At 37.2% G+C, this 22,440-nt stretch overlaps 4 protein-coding genes across 8 annotated transcripts in view; 2 read left to right on the top strand and 2 right to left on the bottom strand.

Annotated features, from left to right (window-relative positions):
• LOC120413569 (tyrosine-protein kinase Btk29A) overlaps positions 1-5,509 on the bottom strand; it is a 210,904-nt gene extending 205,395 nt beyond the window's left edge. Inside the window, exon 1 of one of the 5 annotated variants that reach the window (XM_039574448.2) lies at positions 5,024-5,509. The gene's annotated coding sequence lies outside the window, so the exon portion shown is untranslated. The remainder of the gene's footprint in view (positions 1-5,023) is intronic. The other 4 variants (XM_039574450.2, XM_039574449.2, XM_039574451.2 and 1 more) reach the window with 4 other exon arrangements.
• Positions 1-22,440, top strand: part of LOC128093043 (hepatoma-derived growth factor-related protein 2-like) — a 160,982-nt gene that overhangs the window by 76,742 nt on the left and 61,800 nt on the right. The gene's annotated exons all lie outside the window — the stretch shown is intronic.
• On the bottom strand, positions 6,715-8,410 carry LOC120413572 (dolichyl-phosphate beta-glucosyltransferase). The gene is made up of 3 exons (XM_039574458.2): positions 8,140-8,410; positions 7,725-7,899; positions 6,715-7,615 (listed from the first exon to the last, which is right to left on the bottom strand). The coding sequence occupies exons 1-3, from the start codon at positions 8,209-8,211 to the stop codon at positions 6,879-6,881; spliced, it is 984 nt and encodes a 327-aa protein (XP_039430392.1). The 5' UTR covers positions 8,212-8,410; the 3' UTR covers positions 6,715-6,878.
• On the top strand, positions 15,082-19,156 carry LOC120413571 (uncharacterized). Its single transcript, XM_039574455.2, has 5 exons — positions 15,082-15,206; positions 15,365-15,523; positions 15,591-15,733; positions 16,863-18,489; positions 18,541-19,156. The coding sequence occupies exons 2-5, from the start codon at positions 15,445-15,447 to the stop codon at positions 19,059-19,061; spliced, it is 2,370 nt and encodes a 789-aa protein (XP_039430389.1). The 5' UTR covers positions 15,082-15,206; positions 15,365-15,444; the 3' UTR covers positions 19,062-19,156.

Below are 22,440 nucleotides of genomic sequence, written 5' to 3'. Positions count from 1 at the left end.
GAAGACACCAAATCTATCCGAAAATCTCTTTTATAAGATACAGATTTTGACAATTTTGCATGACCAACCCGCAACATTGTATGAAAAAACTAATGATGCAAAATGGCTTCTCTGGACATAAAGAATGGACATAGCCAAATAACATTTCAATATTCTAAAGAACTTCAAACGCTCAATTCGTTATTTCTCACTATATGAACAAGTTTTTTTTGCTAAACTTTTTATAGAAGCTTGCTTGCTCACTTCCTACCGAGCTATCTATTTTTTGAGAAAAAGCCTTTTAAAAGCTGTTTTCAAATGTTGAAGTGCTGATTTGTCAACATTAGGAGCTGGATGGAATTACGTGCACTCCCTTTATGTAGATTTCATTTCAAGATTTTTTTTTGCAAAGTTCTTTGTCATATTGGTGTAACATGACCAACTTAACTTTTTTAAAGTGTCATAAAGGTTTCTAAATAATTTATGCCATTGCCAATTGTTTTTATCTCGTCCCTTAAATTTTCCCGAAAAATCAAGGGGCAAAAAATAATGCCTAAAATTCTCATTTTTAATTGAAAATTAAACATGTACAATAGATTATAAACTCTTTAAGATGCGTTCAATAAAGTTTATTTTTTATCAAATAGAGAATTTTTAAGCTTTCTACACATTGAGAATTTTGAGACCGAATAGCACAACATCAACGAATCATCGATATTCTATAATTTTTCAAACATGGTCCGATCTGATATTTGTCGGCTGAAAAATTGTAAATTTCAAACGTATTTCTAAATTTAAAAGAAATGCTTTTTCAGTTTCGAATTAACCTAAACGGGAATTGAAAATTATACCAAGGCAACTCTCCAACATGAACGAAACCATAACATTCTGCTCAAGTGCTTGTCTACTTCGCACTTGCAAAACGCTTTTTTATTTCCTTATTTTTCATTCCTTCCAACTCCATCAGCTGCACTTGTCAGCCAAGGTTTCCTCCAACACAAGTGAGAATCCCAACTTTTTTGTATTCTTCACATTTTTATATAATTTCTGCCCGCCAGTTTCTCTATTTGCATATCGCGCGCGCGCAGCCATTTCTCGACTCGACGGACTGCAGGCAGCCTGAAGGAGGTATCGTTTTCATCGGCTGGGGATCGTTTCTTGTGAGCCAGCGCAGTGTTGTCGAGTCGAGGATGCTGATGATGACAACGTCGGTCAACACCGTAATCGTGGTCTTCCAGAACCAGCAAACTTGTTCTTCCTTATTTGAATTCGACTGAATGGATCGGATGAGGGTATTTCTTGCAGTTCTTGTATCATTTTGATCAAGATGATATTAAGAAGGTGGGAATTTTTAGCAGCTTCTTATAACATCTTGGGCACATGTCGTTTTAAGTAACAATGCATTTGTTGTGAAAAGTCCACAGAATATTTGTTTTTATTATAATTTAAAACACCCATTTTAAGAATAATCACTATAATATCATAATGGGACATAAAATGTCAGAAAATTCAGATTCTCACAAAATATTTCAAAGCACAAACACTTTCCAAACGACTCTTTGTCCAAATCCCAAGCTCATCCATTTACTTAATGGCATTTAGCACATTAGAGATGGGGGTTGCAACCCAATCAAAGTGTGAGAGTTCTCAGGCCTGCAGGCAGTGTTCTTTTAAATTCGCATAAAAAAAACTGCAGATTCCTGACCCTGGTGAGATCATATTGACGTAAGTAATTTGCACCAGCCAGAGGGAACTGGCAGACGACTTGGCTGGGCAAAAAAAAAACGGCTAACAAATTGACCATTTGTGTTTTTTTTCTTCTTCACTTGGCCATTCAAATGTGGCAGTCTGTTTATAAGTGTAAAAATAAACAATGGGATGCGTTGGTCATTTAGAGCAATTTGCAGGATTGGATTTAAATGGTGAAAGTTGATAGAAATGGTGGTTGTGGGTGTTACTTCTGATAGGTGTTGTGTTTGAAATGGTGCACTGTAAACAAATAAGTTTAATTTTGGAAGGTTTAAGGGTTTACATGTAGAAAATTACAAAATTTCATATTTCAGAAAATTTACTGAATTCACTAAAAAGATGATTTTTAATCACTCCTGAAAGTTTCATGCAGATATTTCGTGAATGAACTGAGTAAGAGACGATTTAAGTTCACAATTTTGCCATGCGCTAAGCGGACTGTCAAAATTTGTGAACGTTTTTCTCTAAACACCGAGTTGATTTACGGGTGCCACGATATCTCGAGATGGGATGGACCAAATTGGCTGAAATTTGGGGTGAAGACTCTCAAGACTTATCCAGTGTGCATGACGAAGCTCGATTTTCAAATGTTGCTTTTTAAAAAAATACAAAAATCAAAAATTGATAATTTTTCATATAAAAAACTTAAAAATATTTTTATCTTTTTTTTTAAATACACTTTTTGAAAATCGGCCTTCGGCATGCACACGGGACTGGTTTAACGAGTCTTCACCAAAATTTTGAGCTGGTTTGGTCAAAGCAGTGTTGAGATATCGTGGCACCCGTTTTTTGAAACTGCTAACATAAAATAGCTATATCTCGGCAATGATTCAACCAAATGTCCTCAAATTTGTTTTATTAATAGATAAAAATGTATATTTTAATACCCTGATAACAGATTTAAAAAAAGTTTAAATGTCTGCTCAAATCAACCTCTGACATTTTTGCCGTTTTACATGTATGTAACCCCTTAATGTTACTTCTTCTTTGATGAAATTTTACTTTAATGTACCGATTCATATTGCATTTTTAACAGAATTTGAAGCACGAATCAAAAGTTTTCACATTTTGAATGAAATTTGTTCTACTGAAATATAGGCATTTTCATGAAGATTTTGTTAAACTATGTTACAAAAACACATGATATTTATTATTTACAAACTTCGTTCTCATTCTCCTAGTGGAAAATTTTCCGAAGAATCCGAAAATGCATTCCGTTTTCCGATTTGAAATCACGTTCATTGAGACAATTATGACTGTATGAGAATTTGAAAATAATGCTATTCATCAACGTTTTCTTAATTATAGTTAACTAACTTTCAAAATTTAATGAAAACTTTTTCTAGAAGTACCTTGAACCTTTCTCTACCCCGGTCAGTATGATTCCGTACAATTCCATACGTATTTTATTTGTACCGTTTTACGGTATGTGAAATAAGTTAAATTACGTGTAAAAGATGTAAATTTACACATTTTTAGAGAAAATATTTTTTTTTTTGACACACAATCTGTCAGCATACCAGATGTACAATATTTTTTTTTACTGTGTAGAGTTACATATTATATTTGAAAATAATGATTTTTTTCTATTTATTTAAGGCCGTTGCAAATATTTTTCAAAGTTTATGTCGCCCACCCCCCCCCCCCCCCCCTTCAAAGTTGGCCTGAATAATAAGGGGGCAAAAAAAATATTTTTTCGAAAAACTTCAAAATTTTAATGAAAATTAAAGTTTAATCAACCGAAAACCAGTTAAAATGCATTTTCCCGCGTTTATAATCATATTCAGCAAGTTTTAACTCCTTTGAAAACATTTTAAATTTTCATGAAATACCCATGTACAGTCCCACGAGAAGTTTTTTCTTGCGAAAAAAAATTCCGTCAATACCTCGATTTTTTCAAAACTAATGATTGGAAAGCAATTTTTTAATTTTTAATAGACATCACACCGTCTTTTCAGACTGAATTTACTAACTAACGGGACAAACACAGAACACCCAGAGGAGATGGGCGGGAATCGAACCCGGGCCCCTTAGCACACATGAGGGATCGGCAGCCGAAGCCGCGAACCACCGCGCCACGGGGTCCTTAATTTTCCTGCATCTTCCTGAGTTGATAATCATATTTAATAGTTCTAGTTTCACTCGGTATGAAAAATCCTTTAAAATTGTGTTAACGATTCATTAAGGTGAAACGGGATGCCCGTTCTTGGGCCACTTCTGTTCAACTTAAATCAATGTCTGATCTCGACTGATTGCTTGCCATGAACTTATTTGTCGTCTGCAAAACCCAGAACTTCGTAAGTTACGGCATTTTTCTTAAAACTGCGTTTAAAAACTCATGGTCATGGTGACAATATGGCCCTGTTTACTCGTTTCACCTTAAGGCTAGCAATTTTTGATCAATTTTATGATAATAAGGAATCATTTTGGCTTAACAAAATATAGAATTTGATTATCTACATGAATTAGTCGTCTGTTTGTCTGTGATTCTCCTTTCAATGGCCAGCCCTACTGTTTAAAGTTAACCGCAAAGAAGATTCGAACACTTGTCAAGCGATACCAAATTGAACTAAGAGTATCAAAAATAAACACCGGTGCCCTGCCCTCAACAGATCATGTTGCACTTGTCCCGCTCATTATTTTCAATTACCCTGCTCAGTTCATCAAGAACAGTGTGCAGAACAGAAATTGCTACAGCCTGCGTTATCAGCGACCTACTTCCGTTACGCGGGGGGCATTGCTCACGTATCCAGTCATCATCGGATCCAATCGCTGCCGCTGGACCATGTAACGAGCAGCTTTCTCCCCCATGGAAGCCCAGCTCGAACCCAATTCGTCACACTCACACCCGGAGGGCTGACTCATGTCAATTGGTTCGAGGTTTGTTTTGTTTTCATCGCCAATTAGTAGAGGTGGCCCAATGGTCTCTATCTGTTGGGATCTCTTGGGGTTTAAAGAGCGCGGCGCCGGAAATTGTTGCGATTCCTTTGTTTGCGTTCGTATTGGCCGGTATTGGTGCTCTTCACCTTCAGAATAAGTGGCAAAAGGCAAACACCGAGAGCAAATATTTGTCCAAGTGGACAACCCTATTGAAGTTAAAGCAAGTGTGAAGGTGATCGAATTTTTGTTTCTAGCTTTGTTTTTTTTGTTCGCTACCAGCCTGATCAAATAAAGAAGAGAATGGAGTTTGTTTGCAACAGTTTGGCAGTCGATGACGACGATTAGGTCTGTTTTATGGAGGCAGGTTCTGGTCGATTGCTGGATTTATCCAGAGAGAAGGGAATAACAAAATAACCCAAGAGAGGTGTACAGCAATGTGTGCCAGCTTTCGAAAACCAAAATATTTACAAATTTCTGCGGGCAAATTGTAAACAATTACTTTTCTTCTTTTTTCCTCACGACGCAAAACGTCGTTTCAGTGCATTTCTTCACATAAACTTTACAAAAAATCACTCTTTTGCACAATTTACACTTTTAACACCAATTCTATCCTTTCTTCCTTGCTAAACGAACCGTAACATGACAAGATTCCGCGAATTCCGTATCTTTTTTTTTCCTTGCCCGAACCAACCCGACGAACCGCGAAATTCCACACGCACGAAACCGCACACAAAACGCTCACAAACAGATAAACAATTCACGACGACAATGTAAACAAACAAACAATTCCAAGCTTTTGCGCAAAATCACAACAATTGGCACCGATACTAATCGCGCACTCGAAATCTCCGCTCGAGAGACAATTTCGGGCCGATACGACTGGTCGCGACAAGTTTGACAACTTCTTCTCCACCTTCGGTTTGTCAACTTCTCTGGTTCTGTTTGAGGTTATGTGGGTGTGGGTGTGCCATATCAGCAGGCGCAGTGTGGGCCTCTCGCTCTGGCCCGTGGCGGTTGAGTGGGTTTGTTTTGACAGCTGGCCTCCGCAGGATGGTGTGTGTGAGAGATATCGTGCGAGAAGAGCGGGTTTGTTTACGTTTGGCAGCGGTTGGTGCTAACGGGCGTATTTGACGTGAGAGATATTGACGCGGTTCACGACGCCCTTTCGGGACTGATTTCGGTTCTTTTAATTTTGATTGGATTCACGAAATGGCTAAAGTGGATAAAGGTGCAGCTGAATATTACGAAGACAAAGTGCATGGTAGTGACGACACGACAAGCCAACGAGTGTAGCAGGTGTACAGATGGATGGTGAAAGCTTGGAGCGGGTAATGACGATGAAATACTTTGGGGTCATGATGGATGAAAAGCTGAATTTCCACGAGCACTTGTGTGGTGTCTTCTATAAAAGTAATCGTTACTTGATAGCAGAGACATATTTTCAGTTGTACAACTCGCTCATCGCAACACACTTCGATTACTGTTCATCAATCTTGTTCTTGGCAACACAACGGCAAGTTAAAAGGATGCAAGTTCTCCAGAGCAATATCATGCGGCTTATCAAGAAATGTAAATGGCTGGCGCCACGACGGAGCATGCTCGAATGTTTCAATGTTGGCAGTGGATGTCGGTGAAGCAATGAATCGAGTACAGATTACATAAAAATTACAGGACACTCTCTGAACAAGAATGAAAATTATCGAAACAATCTTCCATACTACAAAAACTGTGTATGAGTAAGATCAACCATTGAGTGAACACAGTTTAGAGTGTGGTTGGCAGTTAACGAGAGAACGTAAACAACAAATCAGCCTAGATATACTGTCCTAAGCGCCAGTTATAAACAAAGTCGTTTATTGATCGGTTCGAAATCTATTAACAAATTATCACGTTCAAAAATGCTTTGAATTGTTCATCTGCACGTCCTTTACTGAAAAACAATGAAAATTTGATTTGTTTCAGAGAAAAAATAATACAAACTAACCAAAGTACTAATTTTTCGAGCAAACTGTTAAAGACTGTAATTTTTGTTTGTTTGGCGATTTATTCTATCGTAGGATTTAGACATACTTTGGAAATTGTGAGATAACTAATAGTTAAACAAAGTTTAAATTTCAAAGCAATACACTTTATTTATCGATTAAATGCCGTTATACATCTAAAAAATCTATCTACCGTTCGATCCACCTATCAAGAGCTACAGTACAATATGGAAAAAAAAGTCACGATTCTTCAATTCCAAAAGCCCTACTAGTGAACGCATCCACACCTTAATTCACATGCTCCTTCCGCAACTGCCACGCCCCGATCGCGTACCGGAACCAAATAAAGATCAGATCACGTCCCATCTGCAGCCAGGACCAGAACGGAGTCAGCTTCGAGCCCTCGATTTCGGTCCATCGGACGGCGATCTCCTCGATCGGAATGTTGTACGCCTGGGCAATGAACAGCAGCTCCACGTCGAAGGCCCACCGTTCCACGTGCATCACGGCGAAAATCTTCCGCGCCGAGCACCGGCTCAGCAGCTTGAAGCCGCACTGGGTGTCGCGGATTTTCTTGACGGCAAACGTCCAAACCAGAAAGTGAAAGCCGTGCATCAGCAGCGTGCGGAAGAAGGTCCGCGAAGCGGTCGCTTCCTGTTCCAGATGGGCTCGCGATCCAATCGAGATGGCGTCCGTGTCGAAGCTGCCTCCGCTTAGCTTGGCCATGCTTTGCTCCAGTTTGGCGTAGTCTTCGAACTTGGTAGCTCCATCGGCATCGGCAAACAGCAGGAACTTACCCCGGGCGCTCAACATTCCCATCCGGACGGCACCTCCTTTGCCACGGTTCTGAACCAGCGCCAGTACTCGAACCTTGCTGGAGCCGTACTTGGCGGAGTACTTCTGGGCGACCTCGACCGTTTTGTCCCGACTTCCATCGCTGACAATGATCACTTCGTAGCTGAAGTTCTTGTTGGATTTCAGTCTCGCTTCCAAATATTCCAAGCACTCGTCCAGCATAATGGGCACTAAAAATATTGGCTTATTATTGCACTGATCTTTAGAGAAATAACTCTTCTAGAACATCCAACTTGATTTCTCAAATGCAGTCAAAAAAGTTACAACTCACAAACTTACATCGTTTCTCCTCGTCGAATGCCGGAACGATGACGCTGAGCTCCAAGGAGGGCTGATCCTCCAGCGAGGGGAACTTCTCATTCTCGTTGGTAGCTGAGTCCAGAAAGGTTTGCTCCTCCTTGTGACGGATAATGTGCGGGAATGGTGTGGTGGTCACTTTCAGAATAATTCCAACCTTTCAAAACAAAAAAAATATCTGTTTATTTCAATAGGAATGAAAGAGTTTTATATAAGGATGAGTTGGACAGATACAAAAGTTTTGAAAGGGTCTAAACATCTACGATCTGTGATGTCCGGTAGCACAGACTATAACATTCTCATGCATGAATCTTATAAGAATTTTAATACATTATTTTGAATGGAAAAATGTAAAACAGACAATAATAATTAAAACAATTCAAGATAATATTCTTACCACAACAAGTATAAAGAATATAGATCCAGATCCAAAAAGCAGAATAAGCTGAACAAACTCCGTTGTCAGCATTTTGAGTTTTGGCAGTCAAGCAATCATGTACCAAATTCAGCCTTTATCCACCACTTTTAAACTTGTGCAGATTAAAAATCACAGGAAACCACCGTTTCACAGACAATTTTACACAATTTCACTAAAAACGGGCAGCAAAATTAGAAAAAAAACAGACGGTTCTATTCATCGTTTTACACGTCCGCTGCTGCCCAGAACCGAAAACAACTGAGAACGTCAACGATGACACATCGACAGATGCCAACGCAACGCGGCTGTAAACAAAAACATTGCCCCGGCCGGTGCTTTGCCCCCTTCGGAATCGTCGAAGACTGCGAGTACACTGTGAATTAAAGCTGCACTACGAAAGGGAGATTTTTAATGTTTAATCATAAACTATCAATGTTAAAAAATGTTGAATTATAAATTTAGAATGTTTGCTGATAATCTTGATTCTTAAATTTTGACTCTTGACTCTTGATTCTTGACTCTTGATTCTTGACTCTTGTCTCTTGACTCTTGACTCTGGACTCTCGACTCAGGACTCTGGACTCTGGACTTTGGACTCTTTACTCTTGACTCTGGACTCTGGACTCTTGACTCTTGACTCTTGACTCTTGACTCTGGACTCTGGACTTTTGACTCTTTTTATTTTTACTCTTTACTCTTGACTCTTGACTCTTGACTCTGAACTCCGGACTCTAGACTCTTGATTCTTAAATGTGACGGTAATAAAATTTAACTACGCGGCATACGAATATCGTGTGAGCAGCAGTGCCGGGAAGATGGATTTTTGTGGTGTTCTTTTTGTGCTGTATTCGTGGTCGTGTTTATGTCGAATTCTGTGGTAGGTCACTATGGGCCATCTCCATACAAACTGGCGGCCAAATTATTTTTTTGCTTTTTAAATGTTTTTTTCATACAAATTTGGGTAATTGTATGGTATTGAAATGATATACGTCCATTTTTATGACTTTTCATGTTTTTCAATAGTTGATTGTTTATTATTAATAGTCTTTTCATACATTTGCAAGTGCAACAGAATTGCGTATATATTGTATTGCAAGTTTATATTATTAAATTATGGATAAGCTAATACATCCCCACTTTAAGGACACAACCCCTCCCTCCTCTTTCTTTCACCCCTCCCCCCTCCCTTCCTCCCCTCCAACAAAATTTTGTTAAGCGTAATAAATTCATTTTTAGTCAAATATTTATTATTTACTGCTGTGTGTTTCTTTTTGTGAGTCCATGCCATATTTGTGAGTCCATGCCTTTTTTACGAAAAACGCTAGTTTTTTACTCCATTTTTTGACTTTCAGCTTGCGTATCTCCGTAATGAACAAACTTAGAGCTTTGAAAATTTGGATTTTTCTTAGTTAGAATGTTTACTTTCGAGAAAAAAAATCTCTCTGTTGTCTCTGTTGTTTTATTTGTGGTTCCATCTGCAGTATTAGTTTTTAAATTATTGTTATTTTTTACAGCTTCCTGGAATTATTTTAAATTAAATGTCTACGTGTAAATTTATCTTTTCACTATATGATTTATTTAAATGTTCATATTATTCCTTATTTTATATGTTTAAATTGCCTAAATTAACGAAACTTTCTAAAACAGCGTGGGAACCATCCGGAGCTTTTATATTTTAAATTACTGTTTTTTTTGCAGCTTCCTTGAATTATTTTGATTATATTTATTATATTTATCATATTTATTATATTTTTTCCATTTACTATATTTATTTTATTTATCATATTTATTATATTTGTTCTATTTACTATATGTATTATATTTATTATTTATTATTATAACAAAACTATATGCTTATTAAATAATACACTACAGACTCACATTTACACTTACAAACATCCAAATCATTTAATACAATACGAATTCAACCATTTTCATCGGCCCGATGAAATTCCACTAACCCCCATTCCGAACCTCCCAAAAATATTCCGTTCACTTTTAAAAGTCGCATGGGTTCCCTGCACTTTTGCCACTAGTGAACAACAAAAACATCCCCTCCCAAATCCCCACGGGACTGTATGGGCGTAGCCTTGAAGCACAGTGTGGAAATTTACGTTCTTAGATAGTTTTGGATGTACCGGGCAGCAATCAAATTGTCTAAGAATATTGAATTGACCATTGCACAGTGGTCGGAAACGCAAATTTAGCAGGAATAATTTATTTCCGCTTCAGGGATGCATTTTCGAGCTTCGGTGTCTAAGAAGCATTTGTTAAGAATAAAATTCTACATCTTTTGGTCAAAACAATATTAGGGTGGCCCAACAATTTCAAATATTTTCAAAATTTATCTTCGCTTCTAGATGAGATAGAGGTGTACTTTCTTCAACAGTATTGTAGTACTAGCCATTTCAAACAACTTTGTCGAAGACACCAAATCTCTATCTCTTAATCTGATCATTCTACAGCATTTTATGTGAAAAGCAGTAGGGTGGCCCATCAAAAAAGTGTTTTTATTGCGTATCTTTTTTGCATTATTTTTGGCAATTTTGGTGTCTTCCGGACATATTTAGAGCATAAAAATACGCGTCTTTTGGAATGTCAAAGAAGTCGCTAGGTCGTTTTGGTAAAAAGTTACAGCGTTTTTAAAGTTTTTAATAGGCCTTTTTCAAATGTTTGTATCTTTTCGAGGGGGACACAAAAAAATACGTTCTGTGGTGCATCTGAAAGCTCAAAACTTGTTCTTTAATATGAATATAACATCTCAAAAGGGTTTTTCTTAAACCCAAGTTACAGCGATTTAAAAATGGTAATTTTATGAGATTTTGTACCATGCTCTATGAGAAAATTTACATGAATGTCGCATTAATCAGTATCAAAACTGCTCTTAGTGAGCTCAAATGCAGGAAAAATTGGTTTGCTTGGTTTGCCTGGTTTTTATGGCAACTAGGGTGGTCTTAGATGACCTAGGGTGGTTCATCTTCGTTCACTCTTATAAGATATATTTTAATTCGAATGGAAAGAAAAATATAAAATAAAATTAAAATACATAACCTGTTTTAAATAGTAAAGCAGCTGAGGATATGATATCTGATTAGGGTGGCTCAAATTAATTAGAAAATAAAAAGATTAAAGATTTTAGTATTTCTTTACGTTTTTGTAAATCGACTTTTATTTATATTTTTTTTAATAGGATAAAACTCTCCATGCATTTTGTTTGACAAAAGGAGTCACTTTGTATAATAATGCCAATACGAGGATCCATTTCCAATTTATATCTTTTTACCTAAAGATGCAAATAATGATAACGGTGCATTTAATCAAAAAAATAGTACCAGGTTTTTCAACAAAACCTGAACACTAGCCTAAAATATATTTCCTACACTCAAAAAAATGAGTTCGCGTAAACGTGAACAGCGTTCATGCCACCGGGAACCAGGAAGAAAACTGTTCAACTTTTATAGTGCATTGCACCATGAAAGTGAACAGTTTTCTTCCTGGTTCCCGTTGGCATGAACGCTGTTCACGTTTACGCGAACTCATTTTTTTGAGTGTAACAAATATAACAAATTTTCAGAAATAAAATAAGAGTATTGGGAAATCAACTTCTAATATCAATGTCAAGACGCTAAATCGATAAGAAAATGTATCATGTTTACGAATATTCACATTCCCATTTTGTATTGGCAAAATTGTATGAAGCTTTGTATGGAACAACTAATGATGCAAAATGGCACCCTTTAACACTGTTAATGCATGGAATATTTTATCCTATTAAAAAAATACAAATAAAAGTCGATTTACGGAAACGTAGGGAAATAATAATATGTTAAAATACATTTTCTAACGAATAAATCTTTAATCTTAAATCTTTTTATTTTCTAATTAATTTGAGCCACCCTAATCAGATATCATATCCTCAGCTGCTTTACTATTTAAAACAGGTTATGTATTTTAATTTTATTTTATATTTTTCTTTCCATTCGAATTAAAAAAAATCATATCTTATAAGAGTGAACGAATATGAACCACCCTAGGTCATCTAAGACCACCCTAGTTGCCATAAAAACCAGGCAAACCAAGCAAACCAATTTTTCCTGCATTTGAGCTCACTAAGAGCAGTTTTGATACTGATTAATGCGACATTCATGTAAATTTTCTCATGGAGCATGGTACAAAATCTCATAAAATGACCATTTTTAAATCGCTGTAACTTGGATTTAAGAAAAACCCTTTTGAGATGTTATATTCATATTAAAGAACAAGTTTTGAGCTTTCAGATGCACCACAGAGCGTAATTTTTTGTGTCCCCCTCGAAAAGATACAAACATTTGAAAAAGGCCTATTAAAAACTTTAAAAACGCTGTAACTTTTTACCAAAACGACCTAGCGACTTCGTTGACATTCCAAAAGACGCGTATTTTTATGCTCTAAATATGTCCGGAAGACACCAAAATTGCCAAAAATAATGCAAAAAAGATACGCAATAAAAACACTTTTTTGATGGGCCACCCTACTGCTTTTCACATAAAATGCTGTAGAATGATCAGATTAAGAGATAGAGATTTGGTGTCTTCGACAAAGTTGTTTGAAATGGCTAGTACTACAATACTGTTGAAGAAAGTACACCTCTATCTCATCTAGAAGCGAAGATAAATTTTGAAAATATTTGAAATTGTTGGGCCACCCTAATATCGTTTTGACCAAAAGATGTAGAATTTTATTCTTAACAAATGCTTCTTAGACACCGAAGCTCGAAAATGCATCCCTGAAGCGGAAATAAATCATTCCTGCTAAATTTGCGTTTCCGACCACTGTGCATTGTGGCACCCCCTACAGCGTGGTGCAGACTTGTAATGCTATGCTATGCTAATAAAATTTAACTACGCGGCATACCAATTTCAAAAAATTGAAATTTCACGTACTCTAAAATCTGCTTAAATAAACGCCAAAAATTCTTAAAAGCAATGTGTACCAGTATGTTACCTAAACATGTTAACAGTTGAAAAATATTCATGATAAAAAATGTGTAAAATTTTGCACCATTTTCATCAGCAGAAATTACGATCAAATATATGAATACAGTAGTTGTTCGGTTACTGGGCGTTGTTTAACTGGGCTGCTTTTTAACTGGGCGCTCGATAACCGGGCCGTAGCCCAGTTAAAAAGCAGACAAACGTCAAAAAACCATAACAAACCAAAATCACCGAGGGGTTAATGGATGCAAAAATCATATTCAATAAATAAAAAAAGCTTTTTTCTAACTTTTGTTTAATTTCAACTTACAATTAAAGAAAAATGAAAAGTAAGCATACTTAAAAAAATTTGGGTAACTTTTATTTTTATATTTCATTTGGAAAATATTATGCATCGGTGGTCCCCTAGTTATTTTTTGTTCAGCCCAGTTAACGAGCAGCATTCGGTGACTGGGCTACCTTCTCAGCCCAGTTACCGAACAACTACTGTATATAAAATTTGGCATGTATTTAAAAAAAGTTCAGTTGAAAACTTTGCTTAGTGCTTAACATTTTCCTTGCAACATAAATTGTATTTTTAACCAAATTGAACTAAAAAAAAACTTTAATTTATACCAAAAGATTCCAGCGTTCCCTAGCGTTCCATGTATAGTTGTTTATTGTTATTTCAATAAATTTTACAGAGATTTGAAAATAAATTGCTCAAACTGCTCTACGTTTTCTATCAATAAAATACTTGAACTTTGTGCAATCAAGAAAAAATGTGCGTTATAACATGCTTTAAACTAAAAATTTTTATTATCCATGGCATGCTGTTCCGCAACGGAGGGGCAACCATGGGTGGTCTCTCATGCTTATGCTCATGCTCAAATTGTATTATCCATGGCATGCCACCAATACTTCATTGGAAATGTGTAATCAATTATCTGAATTTCGCAAAACATATAAATAATATCTTCAAAAATTAAATCCAAGGTGCCTGCACCCACAGCAATAATATCTGTCATAGTAGATTTGCTACAAAAAATGTTACCTTTTCTAATAGATTTTGCAGCAAGCTCGTATATCAATGTTGCCCGTGTGTAAACATGTCAGCGATCTGCAGTCTCACCAACACATTTAATGCTGGCGCGTCCCCGAGCAACACTTCAGAGAGAAGATATGTTGGTGCTCTGTCCCTCACAATTCTTTAAGCGTCCATGGCGCGGGGGTAGCGTGTAGGATCAACAACCAAGAAGTTGATGGTTCAATCCTCGTTCAATTAAGATTTTTTTCTGCAATACAATCAATCAACTAGTCCTAGTGATGCTGAACAATATGAACGCATTTTTCATTGGTTAAGTAAGTACAAATTTAATTTACAGTTTATTTTTTCAAATTTTCAATGCAAATTTAAGTTGCATAGCAACTGTACGGATGTATAATGCATCTTCCATTTTTTATTTTTTGAAATGTTGAAGTTCTGAATTGTAATTTAAATTACTATGTTTTTTATGTTTTTGCCTTCTTAGGTCATAGAATTATATTTAAAGTTTCATCAAATTCAAAAAAAGGAATTTAATATATGTACAATATGAACTGAATGAGGTGTAATTCGAACTCCCAGCTTATAACGGGTGGTCTGGGTCGGCCACCTGAAGGTGTTTAGGCCCGATCCGATTCACACAGGCATATACATTGAGTGTACTGCGGCTGAATCCCATACATGTATCTGAGCTACAACCGTGCCACAGCTATGCAATGCACATCTCGATGTCACTTTATTGACCTGATCAATATTTCAATCAATTGCTCGAAGAGAATCTCACGATCACGGTCAATCCTTACCTCTCATTACCAGATCATATGGTTTCAGAGAGCATGGTAGAAATAGTATTAAATCGAGAGTCTCTCTAACTCTCCTGCAGTTGTACTTGCAAGTATTAACTAACTGAACCGCAACGCATCTATTAGTGAACATGCAAATTCAAGCTCTAAACCTTCCTTCAGTCGCGTTTAGACAGCCTCCGAGTCTGTAGCGAGAAGCGTTTTTTCCAGCCCTCACACATGAGTCACTCCCGGAGATCGCACTAAGTTTGATAGTGAAATTTATTTATTTTTATAAATATTGCGCGAAAAACAACACGCCGTGGCGCGAACTTATCGCTTCAGCTGATTGAAGAAAAATGCTCAAATGTTTAGTATAGTCCGGGAATTGACGAACTATAGTGTTGTCGTCGTTTTTGTTGCAGCGTGAAATGGATTTCAATTTAGAGAACTTGGGATAACCGGAAGCCGGAAAAGGATATCCGAGCGCACGTGTCGTCACGCGATGAAGTTGCTCGTAACGTTGATCCTGGTTTTGAAACTGATCAGTTTTCAGAGGAGCTTTTGCTTGGGAAAGAGTGCCAGTATGAAGTGTTTGGCTTGGATTGCGGGAATCACACCGATTGAAATCTATTTTGTTTCTGTTTGTAGTTATTGTTGCTGAACCCTCAAATGTTATTAATTTAGAAAACACCACGGCTTACAGAGTGTTTTGCGTACTAACAAACGCTTCGTCGGACGAAAACATTTCTCATTTAAACATTTATGAGAAAAGTAAGCACATTTCATCAGAGGTAAGTGAAATAAAGTTGCAGTTATTGATAAGCTCCCCTCTTTTCTTTAAAAAAGAAACTGTAGCAGGTGCATAATGTACTTTGTATAACGCACATAACTCAAACCAAATTTATTCGGAAGCATATCTTTTTCTTTAGAAAAAGCCTGAGGGAAATTATTGCTTATCATACAAGCAAAGAAGAAACTGCGTCCGGTTTTGTAGATCACAACAGAAATTTATGTTTCTTGAAAATGTTCGATCGTCATCAATTTTTTTTTAATTTAAAACTTTTTAGGATCACCTTTAATTTGTGTAAGGGTATCTGAAATAATTAAACTAACAAAATATCTCTAAATTTCCAAAAACCCAAGTCAAATAAGTATTAATTAATCTAGTTTCAAAACTTTACATAACAATATGAGCTTAGAGATAATTTTTCTAAAATAACCGTAAATACTATTTTTAACCTGACTACAATTTAGCAAAATTTAGGTTTGTTTTGCTTTGTATTTTTTTAAGTTTGTTTTGTATTTTTGAAAACCGATTGTATTGTCTTAATGTATGATATTAACATCATTATAAATTTATTGTCTCCACCAATGACAACCGTCCATCGCCGGCCCGTCCCATCTCCACCGCACACCAGGGACAAGGATAAGGGACTTGGAAGAAAGGGAATTGCTGTTGACTCCACAAGGAAAATCTCCACCGATTGCAGACGATTTTGAATCAGCGACAAAGCGCGATCGGCCCCGCCAATCACTACTGAGTACTCTCTCTTTTGCTCTCCCTCTCTCTTTGGTCAGATAGTATAGGAGAGAGTACTCAGTAGTGATTGGTGTGGTAGTGACAAAAGTTGGGAATTCAGCAGGGCCTGCTTTCATCACGTCCGATTTAAGCTCGCGAGTGAGGGGAGGGGATTTTGAGCCATATTTTTATATATTTTTATATATTTTCAATGTTTATGTGTAGATATTTTGGAATCTTTTTTAACTTTGTTTTTTTTTCTGATTCATACTTGCAATCCAAACCGTGTGGATTCACATAACGCAATCGATTTGTAGAAAAATTTTCTTTTTACAAGAAACTATCTAATTAACTTTCCAATTGAGTGTATTTTGATATTATGCCATTTCTTGTGTTTTCAGATCCTTAATGCAACCACGATCGTCGCCAGGGTGAACGTGGAACAGAATGCCACCTGCCATAGAAAAATATATTCTTGCAAAGCGAACAAACCTGAAGGGCCTCAAGGGCTTGCGCTTGGAAAAATATACTTTGGGCGACCACCCGCGCTTTTTCCGCCGCATGATTTTGTCTGCATTTCGGAACACAAGCGCCACATCCACTGCCAGTTTCCGGCGGAAATAAAGTGTGACATGGACACAAGCTTCAAGCTAGGCACGCTTTCGAGGGACGGATTTTCGGAATGCAATACATCATCGGATCATAAATCTTATCATTGGGATAGCCGAAACGGTTCTTGTGCTTTTTCGATGAAAGATTTGAATACGAGCTTCAAGCTTGTTATACGGAATGAAATTGATGAACGGAGTATTTTGTTCAATGTTAGCCACGACGATATCGTGAGACCTGCTAAGCCGAGCTTGTTTACTGCATCACAAGTGACCGCTACAACTGCAAAAGTGACGTGGCACATGTCGGAACTCAACGTACTACGCCAGTTCAAGTATGAATTCCGATTGATCTCAGTACAAGTAGGGAATCTCTCAAGATTCGTTACCGTTCCTAAAATGATCTCCAGCTATTTGGTGGAAGATTTGATCCCACACACAATCTACACACTGGAAGTTCGTGTGCAGGTGTTACCTGAGGTATTACGTCCTTTTGACGACCATTACTGGTCTGAATGCGCATCGGTGACCTTCAAAACTGCTGCGCATCGTCCGATCACAGCTCCTGCGGTGGCACAAGGAGCCTACAACATTAAGAAACGGAGCGCTGACCTGATGAACGTATCCGTTTTCTGGGAGCCCATCCTGGATCGTTTACATAACGGAACCGGATTTGGATACCGAGTTACAGCTGTCTCGGATTCTGGTACCAGGTTCACCAAGAAGGTCATTCTTTCAACCTGCACGTTCAGCAACCTGCTGATTGGACACTACAAGATCCAGGTATCGTCGTTTAACGACGAAGGAGATTCAGAAGCCTACAACGAAATGCAGATATTCCCTCGTATCAACAACCGCCAGCCTCAAATCCGTGCAGTGTTCAAATCAGGAGGCTACAATGTGTCTTGGTTCGTACGGGAAAAGGCAAACCCCTCAAGCTACACCCTAATGTACTGCCAATTTACATCGCAAGCAACGTGCCACGAATCAACCCAGTTCGTCACGCTGCCTGCAGCTAGAACCTTCTTCGTCACCACCCAGGACAGCGCGCTCAACTTTGCCGTGGCCGCCATCTATCCGGACAACTATTCCTCGGAGCTCAGCTGGCAACACTGCGTGGTTGCACCGCGGACTTCACGGTTGGCCGTTCCCAAGTACCACGTCGAAAGCATTACCGCGGACTCGATGACGGTTCGTATGGTGGGACGTTGTGAGGAACATTCTTACTACGCGCGGATGCAGATTCTCGTTCGGGCTTTGGACGGGCAGTTGGCGATGAATGAGAGTTACGATCATTTCGTTGAGGAGATAGTTGTGGGCAGACTGAAGAGCAGTACCGATTATGGAGTGAATGTTACTGTTTTTGATGGATTTGGGAAGTCTGAACATAACGTTACTAGAAGGACTACTGCATCGAGTGGTGAGTATTGGTATTGAATCTGGTATTCCATAAACAACCTGTTGTTTTTAGGGATATGGATACTCATTTTGGTATTGGTCGCATTCGGAGCAACTGCAATAGGTTTCATTATGACATTAGCCGTCCGAAGGTTGAAGTGTGTTCTTGACATCAAGGTTGATGTGCCGATTGGATTACTTGAAGACCAAGAAGTTTCAGTCGAAGAGTCTGAAGCAGATGATCATGAAGAATACTACAGCCTGACGTGTACACCAATTCCTGAAGAATCCGAGTCCGTCGCAGAGGAAATTCACTATCCTAAGCCAGCCAGTATTCCAGAAGAGCCAGCACCCACAGAGTTTGTAATCACAGCCCCCCAAAAAATCCCAACTACCGGAGGAGGAGGTTCCTACATTGAGATGGCAAGCTGGAAACGTCCACCGGGAGCAGGCCAACCCGATGGCAACGGAAACTACGAGCAAATGCATCCGCCGAACAAGCACAGTGTGATCGTTCGATCAACAGTTTACGTCCAGATGAACCTGTTTATCAACAGGGCACGTACCGGGAATTATACGCAAACGATTGTTTGAGAAATTTCGGCGCGTGCATATTAGTATTTAAAGATGCTTTTTTTTTGTTAGGAAATAAATCATAAAATGTTTTCACCTCGCGGAGAAAGTGTAGAAAAAATTGAAAGAATGCCTTGTTTGAACTTTTTAAAAATTTAAATACATTTAAAACTAAATTCTGAGCAATATCAACATGGTTACATTCCCGACAATCTGTGCAAAAAGTGTAACACTCTGAAAAGTTGTTTACACCATTTTACATCATTTTTTTTGTTGATTATTTGCGATCCCATGGCCTAACTCAAAATCTAATGTTTCGCTTGAGAACTTCTCTCATCCACGAAAGAGAGTAGAGGTGAAACACGTTAGGAAACGATTTTCTCGTAAATCTTACTGTTAACATCACTCAATTCTGGAGTTTTTTTTTAATAGGTACTATAAACATATAAAAAACATTAGAGCAATTTCAGGTCAAATCAGGATTTTTTCTAGAACTTTTTTACTCGACCCTCTCCGATTTCAATGAAACTTTTTAGACATGTAATCCTATGGAGCCAATTGTACCCAAAAATGACTTTTGAGAAGGGCGTAAGTTATTGAAATATTTTTGTATTTTGCATCGTACCAAAAAGTGGTCAAAGACAAACTTGTAGGAAATTACACTGAAAGAAAAATACACACCACTTTTATGAGATTTTTTGATTTTTAAGTTTAAAAGTGATATTTGAAGGTGATGTCACGATTTTTTTTCGTTCAAAATTTATGAGGAAACAGCCTAAAATGTTACAAAAAGACTGACGAAAAATGCAGGATGGTATGTAAAAATACAAAAATCATTTACGAAACCCGTTTTTTTGACAAGTGGTCTAAACGTCTAAATTTTTAAAACCAAATAGTGGGAATCGATTTCCCAAACAATTTTACATAAAAGTCTCCATATTGACCATTGTCCTATGTCCAATCCTTGGGAAGATATAGCGGTTTTAAAAATAAAAATGTCGAAAAAATAGGTTTTTTGATGGTTTTTGGCAATTTCTATATGACAGAATTGATTTTTCAGTATCGTAAATATTTTTACCGGAAAGCTCGTCTAATTTCCCATAAGTTTGCGTTTTGACTTCTTCTGAATGCTTTCTTTAAAAACCCGAAAAATGAACAAAACACAAAAGGGCGCATCTGTTGTTGACTCCTGCTTTGTGGCGTAACCTGACGGGCGATACCTTTGTTTTGGTTAAGTGGGTGGCAAATACGGTGGGGCGAAAGTGTAGGCACGCTCTTAAAAAGAGCGTAATTTCTTTTTCTTAATTAATTGATTTCAAATTGCTTTGTATGATGAAATTATTGCTATTTTCTATTACGTTTTGACAAAATTTATGGTTTTCATGATTTTTTGTGGAAATATGAATTGATCGAAATTGCAAAATGTGGAAATAGGAATTGATCGAAATTTGCCGGGACCGTGGTGTAGGGGTAAGCGTGGTTGCCTCTCACCCAGTCAGACTGGGTTCGATCCCAGAAGGTCCCGGTGGCAAATTTTGAGACGAGATTTGTCTGATCACGCCTTCCGTCGGTCAGGGAAGTAAATGTTGGCCCCGGTCTAACCTAAAAAAAAGTTAGGTCGTTAGCTCAGTCCAGGTGTAGGAGTCGTCTCCCTGGGTCCTGCCTCGGTGGAGTCGCTGGTAGGCGGTTGGACTCACCACAATCCAAAGGTCGTCAGTTCGAATCCCGGGGTGGATGGAAGCTAAGGTGTAAAAAGAGGTTTGCAATTGCCTCAACAATCAAGCCTTCGGACACCTAGTTTCGAGTAGGAATCTCGCAATCGAGAACGCCAAGGCAATTCTGTAGAGCGAATAATTTGATTATTTTTCGAAATTGCAAAAATTTGAATGTTGATTTTCCCAAATCGGCAGGATTGTAGGTTTCACCCTTTTGAAATGTTGTTTCTGAATTGATTGTTTTGTTATGTTTACAAACATGTTTTATTTACGAAAAGTGACAGGTTATTTTGCAGCATGTGACGTTTTACGTGCAAATGAATTATGGGCTATCTACAAATTCACTTAACAAATTTTCCAGTTTTTTTTTTAAATTCATCTAAAATAATTGTAAATACCGTCATCTTCTTTTCCGATGAAAATAAATTGAAGCGCCACTTTGATTGGTTGTAGCCTTAGGGGAGCTAGGTCAATTAAAAAGCATACAGTCCGAAGACTTGATTTAACCTATTATCAAAGAGAATTTGCGTTGTGGCAATTTCAATGTTGATAGGGTATTTAGGTTGCCTCTTCAGAACTGTTTATCTGCAGAGGAGGATGGGATGGATTCTAAAAAGATGATTTGAAAACAAAATAGTTGAAGCACTGTACAATTTTATTTGTTTTACTTAAATTTATTGTTTTGATTATTTTTAACTGCATAGTCCAAATTTAAAAGCTTAATCACAAGTTTAAATCCGGTTGAATAATTAAACGGCATCAAAATCTGACGCAAAGCTGCATTGTATTGTTCATCTTCCGAGAAAGTATAGATTGTTCAAATTATATTGAAAATTACTAATGCTTCAGGTTGCAATTGTCCTCCACTCCAATCTATTTTTAAAAATAGCTTCCAATCTTACAAATATTTGCAAGAATTGACTGAGTTCTGTTAAAAAAATCATAATGATTATGTAGAGCATCCTTCAACAGTCACTTGAAAAAGTACTATGGTTTCAAAAATAACTGGTGCTGTCAATTACAAGTTATCAATTCTTAGGAAATTAGTGCACATGGTCATAGGACTTTCCAAACGTTTACAATGGAAATCTATTTTTGCTAACGTTTCTTGCAAACTTATTTAAATTTTCATTGTTATGAAAATTAAAATCTTTTTAAAATTATTAACTTCAAACTGGATTTTGTTTGTCATTTGACAGCATTTGTAATTATTTAAATAATCAAATTAGGGCAAATTTACTCATTCCGGCTTTATTCTCATCCCTGTTGCAGTTTTTCGCTAAAACAACACCGTTTTGAGAGAAATTACCCAAGGATAGTTTAATTTGAACTGTTTATTACCATGAAATAGCCAACAATACTTTATGTAAGCTGAAATTTACGGTCAAAGTGCTGATAAGCCGGTAATAGTTATTTGATGAGAAAGTGTATATTTCATCTTTATTTTCAGCAATGTTTTTTTTTTTTCAAAATTGTTTAAAAAACATTTAATTTATTTTATGAAAGTTATGAAAAAACGTATACCATTGCTCTTTTGAATACTCGTTTTTTCTAAATAAATCTGAATCAGAAATATTTATATTTAATCTAAGGTTTAAAGAACAGAGAACACATTTTCAACAATAACAAAAAAACGTTCCAAAATATTCTTAAAAGCGCTACCATTTCCAGTTTCTCAATTGTAA

Source organism: Culex pipiens, chromosome 2 (assembly GCF_016801865.2).
Source record: "Culex pipiens pallens isolate TS chromosome 2, TS_CPP_V2, whole genome shotgun sequence".
NCBI lineage: Eukaryota > Metazoa > Arthropoda > Insecta > Diptera > Culicidae > Culex > Culex pipiens.
Note: the sequence above shows the minus strand (reverse complement) of the source record. Positions and strands in the feature narration are given on the sequence as shown.

Bases quoted from the DNA above. Each gene is read 5' to 3' on its own strand.
- LOC120413571 (XM_039574455.2), top strand. From the start codon at position 15,445: ATGAAGTTGCTCGTAACGTTGATCCTGGTTTTGAAACTGATCAGTTTT. The intron at 15,524-15,590 runs GTATGAAGTGTT...TTCTGTTTGTAG, and splicing joins TTGCTTGGGAAAGAGTGCCA to TTATTGTTGCTGAACCCTCA. The intron at 18,490-18,540 runs GTGAGTATTGGT...TGTTGTTTTTAG, and splicing joins AAGGACTACTGCATCGAGTG to GGATATGGATACTCATTTTG.
- LOC120413572 (XM_039574458.2), bottom strand. From the start codon at position 8,211: ATGCTGACAACGGAGTTTGTTCAGCTTATTCTGCTTTTTGGATCTGGA. The intron at 7,900-8,139 runs GTAAGAATATTA...TTGTTTTGAAAG, and splicing joins TATTCTTTATACTTGTTGTG to GTTGGAATTATTCTGAAAGT. The intron at 7,616-7,724 runs GTAAGTTTGTGA...CAATATTTTTAG, and splicing joins ATTCGACGAGGAGAAACGAT to TGCCCATTATGCTGGACGAG.